Source organism: Malurus melanocephalus, unplaced genomic scaffold (genome assembly GCF_030028575.1).
Source record: "Malurus melanocephalus ecotype Western Australia unplaced genomic scaffold, MMel_1.1 scaffold_632, whole genome shotgun sequence".
Lineage (NCBI taxonomy): Eukaryota > Metazoa > Chordata > Aves > Passeriformes > Maluridae > Malurus > Malurus melanocephalus.
The window spans coordinates 238,874-255,965 of record NW_026623864.1 but is presented as its reverse complement, the minus strand read 5'-3'; the positions used below and the strand labels follow the sequence as shown (position 1 = coordinate 255,965).

Here is a 17,092-nt window from a genome sequence, read left to right as displayed (position 1 = left end):
TCCARCTGTTAAAATACCAGTTCACAACAGGCATTTCTGGTCTTGGTTCTTACTGGCATGAGTTAGAATTTTTGTACTGCTGAATTTCTTACTTTTAAATATAATTTCATGATGTACTCCTGACTTCCAGATGATTCCTGGATAATAATATTGTACACAGTCTGTCTCCTCTCCTCTGTAGCCTTTTAACTCGTCACTGGCCRGGGGCAAATGACCTGTTTTTCAAGTTTTGGCAGCCACTGGAATGATGCTAGTATCTGTGTAACTGGATCAATGCCTGGAGGAGCTGTTTGGAGCCCATAATTTGCTGACATGAAATAATTTTCCTTTCCCAATCATTACATGATTTAAAACCCCTCTAGCACAGCAATTTAAGGCAATTTTATTCTCGCAATATCTTATATAAGGAAAAGAAAACCCTCAGATGACATTGTTCTAAGATTATGGTGCATTTTCTGTTTAATTCTGTCAAATATGTTTGAGTACCACCGGGTTGTTTTTTTTTTTAATTTTTTTCTGAAAATATGTATTAATTTGTTCAAGGAGATGTAGGATTTTGTGTAACACTGCAGAGAATCAATCTGGCACAGCTGGTAAGTTTTTGCTGTGTATGTGGTAATAAATTGAGGCCAGTGTAGCTTTTGTTGTGTGTAGGTAATTTTTTTTTTTTTTTTTGCATTTTTTTTATGCTCCATACATACAATAGATCTAAATAAATACTTATTTCAGAGAGGCCCAACTTGGGCACCTTTGCCATGTATTGGGTTTTTCTGATGGATTGCACTCGGCTCCTCAAGACCTGTTCATTTAAATCAAGGTCAGTGGCAGTAATCTCTTGGTGCAGTGTCAATCTCAATTACAGTGGGGATAACATAACGGAATTGAACTATGATTTTGGGCAGATACATTTCAAATAACTTAACTTGACATTTGACCTAAATAGAAATGCATATTCATGATGAATGTTTTTATATCAAGTAGTGCAGTGGTATTGAATAGTAGAATGTCTGTACCCAAAATACTGGAAAACTGATGTTATTTTAAATATTTTACCGGTGGTCCATAGACATTTTAATTTATAACAATAACTTAATTCCATTCTGGAAATAATGTGGAATTGTCCCTTTTCACATACTGTGAAAAGACTCCCTAATAGTTTATTTGCAGTCAGGGTGGGAGAGAAATCAAATGTGATTCTGAGCACCTTGAGATTGTTGTTCAAGTGGATTTATTATTTTCAACATACTGCTCAGTCWCTGTAATCATGATCTCTGCAAGACACTGGGTATGGTACAGACTACCAGATTCTCCAATCAAGTAGAGAAATACTGTTTACAAATTGCAATGTAAGAAGGTGAAAWGTAGCCCAGTGTAAGTCTGGTGGGAGATGGTGCTTTAAAACAGTGTCACGATGCATTTGGTTGCTTTATAATGATTTTACACAGGTAAATATAAATGTGTTGTCCCACTGTCTGCAGACATCAGGTTCTCTGCTTTTAGAAACCCAAGGTGTATCTTGAAATGTGTGTCCTGAGCCAAGGGCTACACTTGGAGAACAAGAMCATCTGTAATTATCAGTGTGATATTGCAGAGCACATTGAATTTCACATTGTCACAGGTGCATTCTTTGTGTAAACAAAAAGGGGAAGAATTGCTTTGTAATTTTGGTTTTGATTTTTTTTTGTGTGTGTTTTTCTTTTTTCTTTAATTTTAAAAAATAATGCCTGGTTAGGTATTATCTTTGCTGAGTTTGATAAAAACTTTTTGCCACCTTTGTGCCCATCTTAAGGTTTCTTGTCTCCCCCTTCCCGGGGTATACAATTGCACGGTTACCCCTGCCTTTGGCCAGAGAGAGAGATCCACTGTACCAGGGGTGAATAACAGACACTGAACTGTAGGACTTCTTTACARATTTATGGTGCTTACTTGTGATGTGTCATTATGACCTCCCTCCTGCTTTTGTGTTTTTGTCAATAGGATCCGTTTTTACACTAAAAGTTCAAGTGAATGACATCATCAGCCATCAGTACCTGCGGCAAGCGGCGGTGGAGGTGTTTGTGAACTACACCATGACCAATTCTACCCTCACTGGAAACAATGGAGCAGTGTTGATAAAAGTCCCCTACAAGTTAGGYTTAAGTGTAACCATTGTCTCCTACAAGGATGGCTACCTGCTGACACCTTTGCCTTGGAAGACGGCGAGAATGCCAAGTACGTCAGCGTCTTACAGTCCTATTATTAAACTGTATCTGGCAGTGATTACATTTCTCCCCTAAGCTGTCTGGGTAGTTGCTGGCAGCTGAACACGACTCAGTTAAGTCAGTCAAGGGAGGTGGTGCCTGTCAGTGCAGATCTAAGGGTGAATGGTCTGTTAAACTTGTCAAAATTCTGATTACTCTGAAACAGAAAATGGCCCTTTTTAAATCTAAGTAGGTTATGTTGTGACACACAGTGAATTCCTAGTGTATTTTTTTTTTGCCTAGATTTAGCAAAGGGCTGTTAATGTGTTCTGACAAAAATCCTGTTGATCTGAGTGATGCCTGGAGTGCCAATGCTTTTTGTCCTCTATGACAGGTATAACCTGTTGTTACAGCTCCCTTCCAGCAGTGTTTCCTCACAGGTTTTCCTGTTTAACTRCTGCGTGCTCCTAAAAAGGCACAGGATTTTTTTTTACAACAGAAACTTTTAAGAATTGTAGACACTCGTTAATCCATAGAAGGTACAAAGCAGTAGCAAACATTCAACAGAGGTCTCTCTGCCTGAACACTAAAATTGCTGCTCTGGATAACAGGAGTGATTTATTCAGTCTTCATGTGCTCTCTGGTTTATTAACTGCTCTGTTCAATATTCCTTTTGGATTTGGAGACCTTAGAGGATTTTTTTTTGCTTGCACAGTGTAACAGATATTATCATTTYCCACAGTATACTCGTCCGTGACGCTCTCTTTATTCCCACAAAGTCAAGCTAATATATGGCTGTTTGAAGATACTGTCTTAATTACTGGAAAACTGTCTGGTAAGTTCTGTGTATGCAGGCTGTAATTAAACACTTTGTGATAGCCATCTGTACACACATGGAAAAAAAATTAGGCATAATCTCATTCTCAATTAATACCTATCTACTCAAAGCCAGATTTTCTGTTAATTACGTGGMTGTATGAGGGGCTGTGACAAGTGCTAGACTGGAAACACACAAATCACAGAGAAAATGGATGGAAACTGGTTGATATGCTATGTGGATTTCTGAAGAGTTATAAAAACACTGTTTGTCTGTTTTACTGTGGCTAAGATAAAATATTWCTCTTTTACAGATGCCAAATCTCAACCGAGCGTTCAGTTTCCTAAATCTTTAATAAAGCTTCCAACAAATCATATTGCAAAYGTTACAGCCTATCTGACAGTGCCAGAGCAATTTTTGAAAGTGGACAGCTTTCTCTATACAACAGGAATTATTCTAAATAAATCAGGTATGTGAATATGTTGGTCAAGAATTCTTATAAAGAGGATTATAATATTACAGTGCATGAGTGCAGATGTTTCCAGCAAACATAAGCTGAATTTAAGAGGGCCTGGACCTACTTGTATTTTATTGTAACACAAAGCTTTGTTTCATAGCAGTGAACTATAAACACACCAGGTGAGTAATCAGTGTTACTCTTTTTTTTTGGTCTGTGCAGTATGAGAACATAACATACCTTGCTGCACTGAAATACTCCTTCAGAATCTGTGTTTTACATGTATGTACACATGTTCAGGGTTTCCTGAGGCTGTGGAACTGGYTTAGTGAACACCTTCAAAATGCAATGGTGGCCACACTGTAATTAGGTGAAGCTAAAGAAATCAGTGAAACAGCAGTAGTTGCCTTCAGTTTAGGACCAAGTGGTCACTGTGTACAGAGCACAGTTACAGTAGTGTTTTCTGTGCATCTGTTTCACTGGACAAGCAGTGAGGGGTGTAATGAGTCTTAACTCTGCTCTTGTACCACTGGATTTTTAAATTTGTCATTCTATTAGATAGTTTTTTAATTTGCAGTAAATTAATTACTTAAAATTTTAATTTTAAGTGCAGTAATCTCTGGAAGGTTGTGCTGTGTGCAGTTCCATCTTTCTTTTGTTCTTTTCTTTCTATTCCCAGTGGATCTGAAGCCGTGAGGCTCTTAAATCCATTGCGGTGCATGAGGAGGGCTCTACATGGCTTATTTAAACTCATTATGCTCTATTTTTTAATTTTCATTCCATTAAAGGCATCACATATASACTGATATTTTGACACAGATATTTTTAAATCTTTCTTATCTATATTTCACKTCTTTAAATGGAAAGCAGAAGGGAAGAAGCATGAGAGAATAAGCAGTGTTTATCCTCTTTGAGTTTTGCCTTCAATCTGTCTGGCATGTGTTTTAAATTATTCATATACCCCTAAAGGAAAAGGTTTCCTTTTAGGGCAGGTGGAAGCTAATTGATATCTGATGTGCCAGGAGTTCTCTCACAACCAGCTTCTAACAGCCTGCATAGATTTAACATCATTCTGCTACTTACTAATTCTGTTTCAGCTTCCCTCACCATCCTGTCATACCGGGCGCTCTGGAGCATTGCAGACTGGTGAGAGGAAAACAAAGGAAAGGAACTTTCAGGCTGCTTTGTAAATGCAACCTTTCCTCTSAGTGCTTTGACAAGCCTCATGATTAACTATTCAATTAATGATAGTTAATCCTAATCCAAATTAGCAAATTAATCCTTACAGGAGAGGCTGCATATGCCTTCAGCTTGATTCAATGTTATGTACATTGTGATTAAACCAAAATTCTTGTATTATCTATAGTTTACATAATTCAGGTGTTTTGTAATCTCATTCTCTGAGGGGAAAAACCCTTTTTCCCCACCCCCAAGCAGGTTTTGCCTCATCATTAGTTCTACAGTCAGCATAAAATCTGGATATTGCAAATACAGCATTGGCATAGAAATGACTGTGTTTTATTTTAATCACAAGTTGTTAAAAGTCCAGARGAGAAGTAATGTTGATTTTTATTTCAAGCTGGTGACAGCTGACTGTTTAGCTGGATTGCAGTTAAGAACTTGCCTTTAGCAGCTTAATTCTTAATTTATTTGTTTTCAAGTAAACTGTGAATGGAGAATTACAAGATATTTCTCACCTTCAGGTTTCAAAAGCATGGAATTAACTCCTCTTGCTGCTGTATGTGTAAATGTCCTTCTGGCTGGGAAAGAACTGAACATAAATGGTCCCATCCAGATTACACTTCCTCTTCCCACGACTACTGTGAAATCAGGAGATGCTGTACCTGCCTGGACATTCGAYATGAAAATTGGTGAGTGGGTGAGGTTATTTGTTATTCTGCCTTCTGGCACCTGCCTGTAGTTTTGGGCACATGGCACTAGGTCATGGAACAGGGATGCCACAATTCTATGAGGTAATGGTCAACTTTTTTTAATGCTTGTTGAAAGATATTTTCCTGTTTTCATTAGTTCAAAAACCTTTGGTAAAATTCATTAGCACTTCTATTTTATTCCTATTAGCCTGCATTTTTAGTGCGATGGATTTTTATTTTCATGGGAGGCTGAGTATTCACAGAACATATATTTTAGGTGATGCTAAATTTCAAGTGTAGAAATTTTGTGAATTCCTTCTTAAAAGAAAGCAARCCAGAACTGAAAGTTTGGATGCTTTTTTCCTAAAGTGTAGCTCTAAAGATCCTTTGATACCAGAACTGGAAAAGATATTGCTTCAGTTAACAAAAACAATTCAGAAAGTGAAATGAAGGGGAAATAAACGTTATCCAAGGCAACAACACAGTTCTTCCAGTATGCATGAAAAGAGAGGCTGGGGATTGGTCATTCTAAACCTTTTGTCATCCCTTCAYGTCTAATTTCAGTCAAGAGTGTGTAATGGCCTCCGTGCACCTAACCCATTTAGCTGCCCTGTATTCCCTGGGGGTGTGTCCATGTCCTGATTGTCTCACACTGTACCTTACACTGACCATCACACCTCACCTGAAATGTGCAGSTGAGGGAGGAGCTCGTGTCTTGCTCCTTATTGAGGCAAAAAGCTTTAGTTCAGTTCTTGGAAGTACAGTTACCAGSTGTAACAAAGGGTTATTTACATATTCAGAAAAGAAACCGATCGGCTTAATGAAGAGCAACTGAAGAACATGGATTTGAACTAAGGACATGCTAATAAAATTTGGCTAGTCTGTCCTGTGGGAAAAGAGTAAATAGGAGAAGTTTTGGCATAGAAGATTAGGTCTGTCTGCACACCTAAAGGACTTTAGAGGGGTAAGYGGTGGGAAGAGATGGCATTTTTCATCAAAGAAAGGGTGTTAGTCTGAGGTGGTAAAACAGTATGCAGGTTTAAATTTCTTACTGCCTTTGCCACCTGCTGTGCTCATGCTGTGCTGAGCTGTTTTAACTCCCTAAACAAAGCTAAGCCAATAATGTTGTTTAAACAAGTTGAGAGAACTGGAGCAGCATGGGATCRGGTTAGAGCACAAACCAGAGTAAGGTGTTGGTTATGTGGGTGCTGAGGAGCACACTCAACATTCCTACACAGACATGTTGGCCTTGGGAGTGGAGCAGAAGCCAGGAGCATGGCATGCTGATCCAAAACACAATGAAACCAGCTCTTTTTTCCTCTCCAATGGGAGGTACTTTGACCAAAGTTCCATAATTTTTTTGTAATGGATGCTCACTGAGGTGTAGTGTTCACATGGAGCCTTCACTGCTGTTTGCTGAGGAGAGGGCAAGGAAGACTGTGAAAAAGAACAGAAATTTTTGGGACATAACTGAACTTGTACTTTTTCTCCCATTTCCTTGTCTCTTACAGTTAAAATTTGCAACTGTGTTCACTGTTCTGGATATTTATTCTTAAATCAGTTTCTTTTATTTTTACATGTGCAAAATTACTTTTTCCCAAGGGAACTGAGTAGGAGCAGGGCATGCTTTAGTCAAGGTTCTGCTGTCTGCAGCAAGCATTCCAGAGCATCCATAAGGAGCAGCAGGCTCCCACCTGAGCTCCTGCTGCACTCAGTAATGAGGCTCAGGCATCCAAGATGTTGCATGCARGATGTCCTCAGCAAGACACTGACACAATTTTAAACTCTGAAATCCCTGGTAATGTGTTGTGATGGCAATCAGAGCTCCCATGTCAGTATGAATGGTGGCAAGGGAGCAGCTCTGTGTGTGATGTGGTGTGGGCTGACCCATATGCACCAGGGAAAAGACAAACTGCTTTCACAGCTCTGCCTGTGCAGGGTTTCCTGGGGTCACTCCAAGTGYAGCAGCACTGAGACTGTTCCTGGAAAATGAGCTTTGGTAATTGTGCTCCCGCTGCAATAAATGCAGAATTTGTTGGTCTGTATTGAGTGTGGCTTCCTTCTTACTAAATAATCTGCTGCATTAGTGTTAGAAGTACTTTATGGTTTTTAATAGAATTAGAAAAATCAGAAAGCTTGCATTTCAAAACTAAATTGGGAGTTATATGCTTCTGCTTGAATGGCAATAAACCATAGAGAAAATGGGCTTACTCATGAATCACATTTTAATTTTTTTTGTCTTAATGCATACTACTTTCTATGGACTACATGGGGGGAAGATGTAATTTACTGAAAAGGACAGCAAACATTGTACAACTTATAGTTTTGTTCAGTCAAGAGAGAACTTATGGAGACCTAGAGGTTATTTTTGCCTTTTATACAATGTTTGCTGTTATTACTCCTTACTCTAGATGTGTTTCTCAGGTAACTGAAAAAATATTTCAGGGCTCTAGGGAGTTGGTGRTTCCCTTCACCTCTGCCAGCCATCACAAGCACCAAGAGAAGGCTGCATACTTTAMTGCTAAATGCTATTTTCTGTGTGTGTGCCTGGGCATGTGAGCATCTGGGCAGGAGTCCATCCTCATCTTTACCTCTTGGTTGGGAGATACTTACTTTTGCTTTGCTGAAAGAAGGGTCCGGGAAGAAAAGAGAATTGAAATTCATATAGGCTCCAGCTTACATGAGTTACACTCTTTTCATGCTTTGGTTATTGGTGTTTAAAAAGAGCTGGTAGCTCTCTGTACCTCCTAGTACCTGCAAGTTGAATATGTAAGGTTGTTTACATGAGGTTCTTTTTTGTCCTTAGCATTTCACAGATGGCCCACAATAAGTGTGTTTAAGTGCCTTAGTATAATTCTCCCCTTTCTGATGGATGATTTATTAGCTGTAGGAGCTGGCATGCCGTAATACCTGTCCTTTGAGTTGTTAAACAGATGGTGTGGAATCTGTGTCCTAACAATAGCCCTTCCTTGGGCTAACTGAGCTGTTACTGCCTTGGGGCAGGGAGGAGGAGAGARACATTCAAGACAAACATTGTTTATCCTATTGTAGCTTAATAAGATTAGAATGTTTTCCCACTAAGTTCTGCTAGCTAGTAGTAAACTTGTGTTCATATTCATCTGTTCAAGATTATATAACGGGCTTTTCAAATTATTACATTTTAAATGTAATTTGTTTGCATATCTGTGACATTCATTAATAGAAAATGAAACACATTAAGTTTACTTCTGGTAAGCAATGTTGATGCTTTGTTTCAAAGTAAACAGCTACAGATGGGTATTTGCAGTGAAATTGCCAGGAGAAAAAGTTTGCCCGTTTAGCTAAAGCTGTGCAATAAACAGTGTCTCGGTCAGAAACACCAGTTTTTCTTGTGACCTTGTGCATTTTTGGTTGTAGCCTAATTGCTAATGGTTTGAGATACAGAAGAATCCTGTGTGKCATGTGCAATGTTGTGTCCTTTTTWTCCCCAGGTGCTTGGGTAAACCGTGGGCTAGGAATGGTCAAGGAGGTGGATGGTCAGTTGGTGTGGACGTACACTGCTCAGCACCTGGGCTACTGGATAGCAGCTCCACTGCCTGGCACCAGAGGTATGGCAGCAGCTGGCCAAGCAATTGCTGAATGCCCCACGTGAGCCTGGCAGTCTGCTTTATTTAACAGCAGSAATGGAGAAGTGACACGCAACTTCACCTCCTGGATAATTTTTGAGTCCTTAAAGTGATTTTGTTGCATGTTTGATGCCTTCATATGAATTTACCAATCAGAGAGAAAAGCATATCTAATTCTAAAAACAGAACTCTGACAGAGTGCTAAGTAAAAAATGCAGATCACTTTTCTAGGCCAGTTTGGACAATTAATACAAATATAATTTGACTGGAATGAAGTAGATGTCATGGTAAGGCTTTAGTACTTGRGATGAACCTGTCATTATGCTGTAACCTGTTTGTATATTTTCTAGTTTGCTGAAATAGCAAGGTGAAAAGGGAAGGATGAACRTAATGCCATTGGAGCACAAAATCCCTGGAAAAGTACTGTTCAGTTTATTAGCTCTGCACATCRGGTGGAACCATTTGGTTTTGGGAACTAATGGTTGTCTGGTTTTGTTTGACAATCTAGAATCCATTATTAGTGCTGTTTCCAAGGACATCACAGCCTATCACACCGTGTTCCTTACGGCCATACTGGGAGGAACTGTTGTCATTATCATTGGATTTTTTGCTGTTCTTCTTTGTTACTGCAGGTAAGCTAAAAAAGTTCCAGTGAGCTCATTATGAGTGGAATTTGAGGTTGATAAAATATTGAGGTTAGGATTGGTTTCCTTAGCTAAACCATAATGTGTAGCTTAATGTTTTTGGCTTTTTTTTTTTAAGTTACAGTTGTTAGAAAACTTGATTTCAAGTTTGTGATGTCACATTACACTATAACTTCTTGACCAAAGTCTAACTTTCATATTTGGTAGTCAACAGTTCAGTATTTTCTAGTAAGCTCTGCAGTCACCTTGCATCTCTTTTGCATAGGGATAAATGTCATCGGACACAGAAGAAGGAAAAAAACACAACTAAGCTGGAGGTCATAAAAAAAGACCAGACAACATCGACAACTCACATAAATCACATCAATCCTGTCAAAGGGTCTTTAAAGTTGGAGGATAAGTCACAGTTATATACACCGAAGATTTCTTCATACAGCCCTCAAAGAAGGCTGTCCATWGGCACAGAAGATGGAAAATCACAAGACAATTTTAAAATCTACACAGAGGATGCTTCTTATCAGTCATCCTGTCAGACTGGTCAGGCAAGAAATTCAGCCCATTCAGTGGAAGCTAATGCTGCAGTGAGGCTTTTACAGCAGCCAAAGCACAGTAACAGTACTATTTCCCAGGCTTCTCGGGACATTCCAGACCAAAACAGGTACCTTTCACTGAAAGAGGAGATGTACGGGCTTTCCCATATCCCAGAACATCTAATGCATATTTACAATCAGCCTATTGCTATTCTTCAAACCTCAGACCTTTTCCACTCCCCAGAACAGCTACATCCTGGTAAATCAGCCACTTTGCCCAGGAARGGGCAGCTGGTGTACGGCCCCATGATGGAACCCATGAATTGTGACAGTTACATGCAAACACTCCCCAAAATGCCYGTGCATTCTCATCCCCAGCCTTCTGCCTGCAGGGATGAAAACAGTGCCCTGGATGGCGGAGAAGGCTTGCCTTCCCAAGCATCCAACTGGAGCCGGTACACCAACAGCTTACTGGAATCTGTCTCTGTTCCTGGCACATTGAACGAAGCMGTTGTGATGACTCCGTTTTCTTCCGAACTTCAAGGTATTTCAGAGCAGACACTGCTGGAACTCTCTAAAGGAAAGCCATCTCCCCACCCTCGAGCATGGTTTGTGTCCCTGGATGGAAAGCCAATCGCTCAAGTGAGGCATTCTTTCATAGATCTGAAAAAGGGGAAAAAAACTGAGAGTAAYGATACCAGTCTGGACTCTGGTGTGGACATGAATGAGCATCATCCTAGCAGGAAACTGGAGAGAGAGAAAACTTTCATTAAAAGTATGCCACATTCAAAGATTCTTTACTTGGAAGACTTGGATCTGAGTAGCAGTGAAAGTGGGACCACTGTTTGCACRCCAGAGGACCAGGCTGTGAGGCACATTATGGAAGGAGGGAATGGGTCAGTCATAGAACAGCATGATGAKGAAGGTTTAAGAAAAAAATCCCTACCAGGAAGTAATGAATCRGGTATCCCTTCTGCTAAAAAAAGGGATAGACCAACTCTCGTGAAAAGAGATAGCAAAACCAATATCTGGAAGAAAAGAGAGGAGAGGCCACTTATTCCTATAAATTAAAACACAATGTGCTTTGTGCTGTTGCTCTCCCTGCTAGTTATTGACCTCTTGGCTGCTTCTGTAATTCTGCAGTGYTGGGTTTACAAAAGAAATGTTGTTTTCTAGTATCAAGAAAAGTTTCAATTTTTTTTTTTTAAATGTACAGGTTGAGTTACTAAACTTCAGCTGAGCAATTGATATTCCATGTGAATTGAAACCAGGGAAATGCTACTATTAAACTTTTCCAGTTCCTAATGTTACTGGCAGTATGGGGAAGGCCCACATTTTAATTAGCCTGTCATTCTTGGATGCACCTTTGGGAACGCGCAGTGAGAAATGTAGGCACGTGTTTTAATTYTTTTGTACTTGTTGCTAATGCGATGGTAGCCTAGTTAAAGCCATCCCTCAGCCTTGTTCCTACTCAACGTGACCATCTGTACAGTATTTTATATGTGAACTTTTCTAGGTATCTGTTACTACTTCTTTGTATAATGTGAAACCTTTCATCCATTGGTCCCAACAACACCAGCAGAGGAGCTCTTCTGGATTTATCAGCGGAGCTCTATAGCATTACTGCCCTCCCTGTGTGCCCATCTGTGTGCAATTCCATACAGCAGTGGCAGAAGGGCCAAGGCTACAAGCTCTGTGGCTGCTGCAGTTCATGGTCCCCACTGTCTTAGGATGTTGCCCATCTGCTTTGTTTCAATCTGCTTTGTTACGGCCCGTGGATGTTGAAGATTGACATTGGCTATGACGTGTCCACATCCAGCAGAAAAGGACTGGTTCTGGTAGCATTTGAAACTGCAGCTGCTCCTGATCCCAGTGTCTTCTTTTGGCTTCATTGTCAGTGAAAATCCTCCCTTCTGCATGCTGTTGGGCCAGTTGTGCTCCACCATATAGCCTTGAATCTCTGCGTATTTGTGAGAGTTTGGCCCATGATAGAAAAGTGTGCAAGATTAGACAAATTATGCCTTGGAAATTGTTTCTTGAGCAGGAAAGCTYGGTGCCGTTGCTTTTTATTTTATGTTTAAAACAATGGGAGATCATTTGAGGTTTATGTGCCTACATTTTGCCAGCCTGAGCTGCTTTTGTCTAGATTTGCAGAGGAGTTACACAGGCTTTAAAAGTTGGGGGGGGAGCGTTATGAGCATGAGACAGCAGATCGCAAAATTTGGTCTATAATGCAATATAAATACTACTTATGACTCATCTTAGAGTTAAATTTACCAAAAGTCATGAATGCATGAATTGTAACTAAGATATGTATAGAGGAAGGAAAGGCCATCAGAATATTCTTTAATTTTAATGTTCATCTCGTCAAAGTGATCATTTCAACTTTGGCTAACAGAAAAATGGATGCATCTCTTAATGTGCTTCATATGGTATACAGAATGTATTTCTGTGGCTTTGAGGCTGTTTCCCTGGTGAAATAAGTTCCAGCATTTTAGCTTTGGCAGTTTGWTTATAAATCATCCTAAAAAGGCTTTATGATTATTTCCCTTAGAGCTCAGTTAAGGTTCTGTACCAAGACACAAACATACAATGTGTATAATTTGAATTGTTGGGTGATGGGTGCTTGGTTGTCTGCCCTGGAGTACACTCAAGAGTTGGAAAGTACCCTGTACAGCTGGGCCTCTGGGGATATTTACTCAGGAAATATTACTGTGAAATATGTCTGTTAYGTTGGGATTGTCAGTTGTCTGGTGCTGTTTCTAGAAGAATATGGAAGGTAACCAGGATACCAGGAACTAAATGCATCAGTCCAAATTCTGGTGAGCAGTTGCTTCATGAACGAGATATTCCTATTGAGTTTCACAAGTGTGAAAATGCAAATTAAGTTTGAGATAGGGGTGTAGGGTGGGTTGACCTTGGCTGGATGCCAGATGCTTAACATGCCACTTTATTACTCCCTTTTCCCAGCTGGACAGGGGAAAGAAAATAAGATGGAAAACTACTCCTGGACTGAGATAAGGCAGTGAGCAGGGGAAGGGCTTCTCTCYCTGAGCTGCAGCAGAAGCCACGGCTGATGAACTGACCCATTCCTGTCTCYCTGTGCCACTGGGGCTCAGGAAATAGAGCTGGGAAGGAGTGGGGCGGTGCGGGRAAGGTTTTTAACATTTATTTTACTTCTCATTATCATGCTCTGATTTTGTTAGTAATAAATCCAGTTAATATCCCCTAGCTGAGTCTGTTTTGTCGGTATTTGGTGAGTGATCTCTCCCAGCCCTTATCTCAATCCGTGAACCTTTMATTGTATTTTCTCTCCTCTGTCCACTTGTTCAGGGGAGTGGTAGAATGGCTTTGGTGGGTGCCTGGCATCCAGCCAAGGTCAAACCGCTACAGTGTGCAAATAAGCCTGTAATTAAATTGGCCTAAAGAATCTGGTTTAATTATGATTCATCTATTTTTGACAGGAAGATAGCTTGTCATATTAGCATGCTTTGGTTCTCTTTTTAGGTAACAGGAATTTTGTTGTCCAATACCAAATACATTTTCACAATACTTTCTTTTCAAATTTGCAGTTCTACTCTATTTTTGTGTATTACTTCCTATATATATTGATAATTTCATCCTTTGTTATATACATTAGTAGGAATCAATTTATATATGCACATTTCTTCTGAAAGCTGCTCTTGAGGTTCAATATTGCCCTGTTTGCAGAGTTGCATTGGTTCTGATGGCTCCTTTTTCAAAAAGAGATTATTATACATTCTGTTGAACATAATGGAAAATACTGACAAGCTAATGGTTTTGTGGAGTTCATATTAAATTCATATGACTTTACCTGAAACTTTGTTCACATACAGTAACATTTCATATTTTTAATGCATTTTTCATTGTATATACCAAAAAGACCTAATTTCTCAAACTTAACTGTGTCATTAAAAAATACAGACTACGGTAAATGGCTTTATTTACATGAGTTCAAAGGAACCAAGTTTGGCACTCCATCTATGCCAGGTATCTCATCTTCAAAGAAGAAGGATTAGAAATACAACTCCAAAATTATTATGATTTATACTCATACAGACTGTTTCAGAATATATTATCTCAGTCTTCACATTCCAGCTGTATGGTGGAATTCATGCACTGGGAAAACCTGTATTGCCTATTAGTGATTGGAATTCTTCTTGGTATTAGATCATTAAAAGAAGAAGTTTGACTATGCTGAACTCTAAAAATTTTAATTCCACAAAAAATTCTAGGTGATGTGTAACATGAGAAGACAGAATATCACAGTGAAATTTGTTTTGGTAGCCAAACTAATGGTTTTCTATATTTCTCTATATGATTTAAACATATGAATTTATAGAAGTCACTGAATTTATTCTTTAAGATTTTTTTTTCCTGTTGGCTCTTTGCAGCATTAATGTCTCAGTTCTTCACAAGGAACTTCTTGAGCTGCCAGCTTTTGCAAGAAAAGTCTTCATGTATGTGCATATAGTTTTAAGTGCAAGCTCATTGACAGTAATTATTAGATTGTTACCAAATGGTCGATATTATAGAATTAAAAAAATGGTGGGGAAATAATTTAAAAATCCCATTTGATTTAAGAGAAAAAAAAATCTTTATAGTACAATCAGAAAATAGAAGAACTCTGTTATGACAAACCTGAAAGTAAAAATGATGTGTTGATTAGGGACATTGTTTACCAACATAAARCTAGAGATGATGCACCAAAAGTAATCCAGAATGTAGGAATGTTTAGTTGTCGCCTTTGTTTTAACGCAGTAATTTGTACCAAAGAGGATGAAATGAATGGGTACCAGTATAAATTCTTTTTATTAGGTAAAAAGTGACACAATTTCACAACACTACTGATCTAACACTGTGCAAATGAAAAGGCAGTGCACTACATTTGTTGTCCAGTACTTTATATTAGGAAAATCTGGAGATAAATTARCCTGCTGAAGTGCCTTTCTCTTTCATCAGACTTACTTTATCAGTGGGACACCTGACTATCTGAAAAGCACATTATGATTTTTTTCTGTTAGCCAAAACCCCCTGAATTCATACAATTATGTAGCTTTTATAATATTTTAAAAGRCAGATCTAGTGGTTTTTATGTTGGAATACTGACTCCTGCATGTTGATGATGATGGTAATTGTTGTAAACCCTGGATTTTGTATTTTATGTTTGAAAAGAAATTAAAAAAAATTATCTTTAGCAATCTGAACAGTTGTAACTTTTAAAAATGCACATACGGGATCTGATTCTACTTCATATATCAAGTGCAAGCATCGTGGAGTCACTGGACTTACAGGTATGAAAMTGACTGGGATATTAACTTAAAAAATGAAATTAATATGTGTTTATATATAAACACTATTACAGTGATGAAAATCCTTTTTTTTGGCTGCTAACTTTGCTTGTCAGTAGCAGCAGAAATTGTATGGTGATAGGTATGTAATTCTTATTTTCTAGAACCAATTTTTATCTCAATTTGGAGCCTAACCTGCATTGTTTTTTAATTGCTTTTTAAATATCTTTTTTTAAAATTTTGTGGTATTCTGCAAAACACAGTGCTATGCCTAAGGAGTTAAAAATGAACATTCTTTTATAGTAGTTTTACTAATTTGTGCCACACTTCTAATAGTAGGCAGCYACATTTGCGTAAAAGAATATCTGAAAGGTAGTTTAAATTACTTGAATCTGAGCTTCATTTTCTTTTTAAAGGCAGTATTCATTGTGTTATGAAAAAAAAAGCTTCAGGTTTTTTTAAAGACTGACAGGGCAAAACTCTGTCATTACTTGTTGTGCTAGCACTCTCAGCCTGAAAACTATTTTACCAAATGAAATTYTTTCAGTCAGTTCTAGGACTTACTGAACATTCCTATATTCCCATTCCCCAAAACGTCCTGGTATTTTATTCCSCAGGTAACTGATGTAGTTCTTTTGAAGCACTTGTTGCACTTCAGTCCATGTTAGAACAGTACTATTTTTACATGTTACTGTGTAGAAAGGCAGTTTTTAGTGCTCATTAGAGCATGTTGTTCATACAAAGCCTGGCTCTGGATATTGCAAGGCAGGTGAACTCATGGCACTGACTGTGCTCACCACCTTGAATTATGGAGCCTTATATTCAATAGATGCTTCATGACCTTGGCAATCATTTTCAAAAACTCTCTAGTATGGATATTGTTTATGTAAAACACTCTTGATATTCGGCATCCTGGTTTTAAGTATTTCTACCTTTTTATATTTTGTCAGAGGTGTCTTTTCATCTCTGTATTTACTACAGTATCAGTGTATCTGTTGCTGAAAATGTAACTAAGATTTGTAAAATGTTACAGCTTATGCAATAWAATAAAAATTTGAAAAAGTTATCAATGCCTGAACTTTTATGTGAGCATGGTTGAAGCCATGTGTTGTTTAGGGACACCTCTCAACACTTTTTTTCTAAGTATCATTAAATGTATTTCTGTCATCACCATAATTCCCATGACAAAATAATGTTGTCCTCCTTCAGGTTAGTAATTCTAATACAGTCACATTCCCYGTTCTGTTTGTTGTGAAGAAAGACTTCTTGTAGTCTTCAGCTGGATGTTGGAAACAATCTCCTCGTTCGTGAAGCAACTCTCAAATGTGAAATACTGCTCTTTCTGAAAATCTAGACAACATGGCAGCAAAATTAACTTCTAAGACAAGTATGTGCATCTGTGATTGTAATCTAAATTCACTGATGATGCGAAAGAACCAGGTAGCTGTAGAACCACACGTTCATTTTCACAGCTCCTTCATTTTGCAGTTGCTGTGCTCTAGTTCAAGGCCAGGTCCCTTAGTGAATTTTTTCATGCTGACAGGATTCCCCAGCCTGTAATAGTGCCAGGTACACCTCTTACAGAAGGTGATTGGTACCCTGGGTAACCACACTTAGAATCTAATAAGGTCCAGTCAGGTTTAGTTGGGGAAGATCCTGGCATTGTTGACTTATAC

The 17,092-nt window shown here is 38.6% G+C and overlaps 1 protein-coding gene across 1 annotated transcript; it reads left to right on the top strand.

Moving 5' to 3' along the window:
* The first annotated feature begins 1,931 nt into the window (after positions 1-1,931).
* FAM171B (family with sequence similarity 171 member B) lies at positions 1,932-12,067 on the top strand. The gene is made up of 7 exons (XM_057383428.1): positions 1,932-2,211; positions 2,923-3,015; positions 3,311-3,466; positions 5,158-5,325; positions 8,796-8,912; positions 9,439-9,562; positions 9,840-12,067. The coding sequence occupies exons 1-7, from the start codon at positions 1,932-1,934 to the stop codon at positions 11,173-11,175; spliced, it is 2,274 nt and encodes a 757-aa protein (XP_057239411.1). The 3' UTR covers positions 11,176-12,067.
* The last annotated feature ends 5,025 nt before the right edge of the window (positions 12,068-17,092 follow it).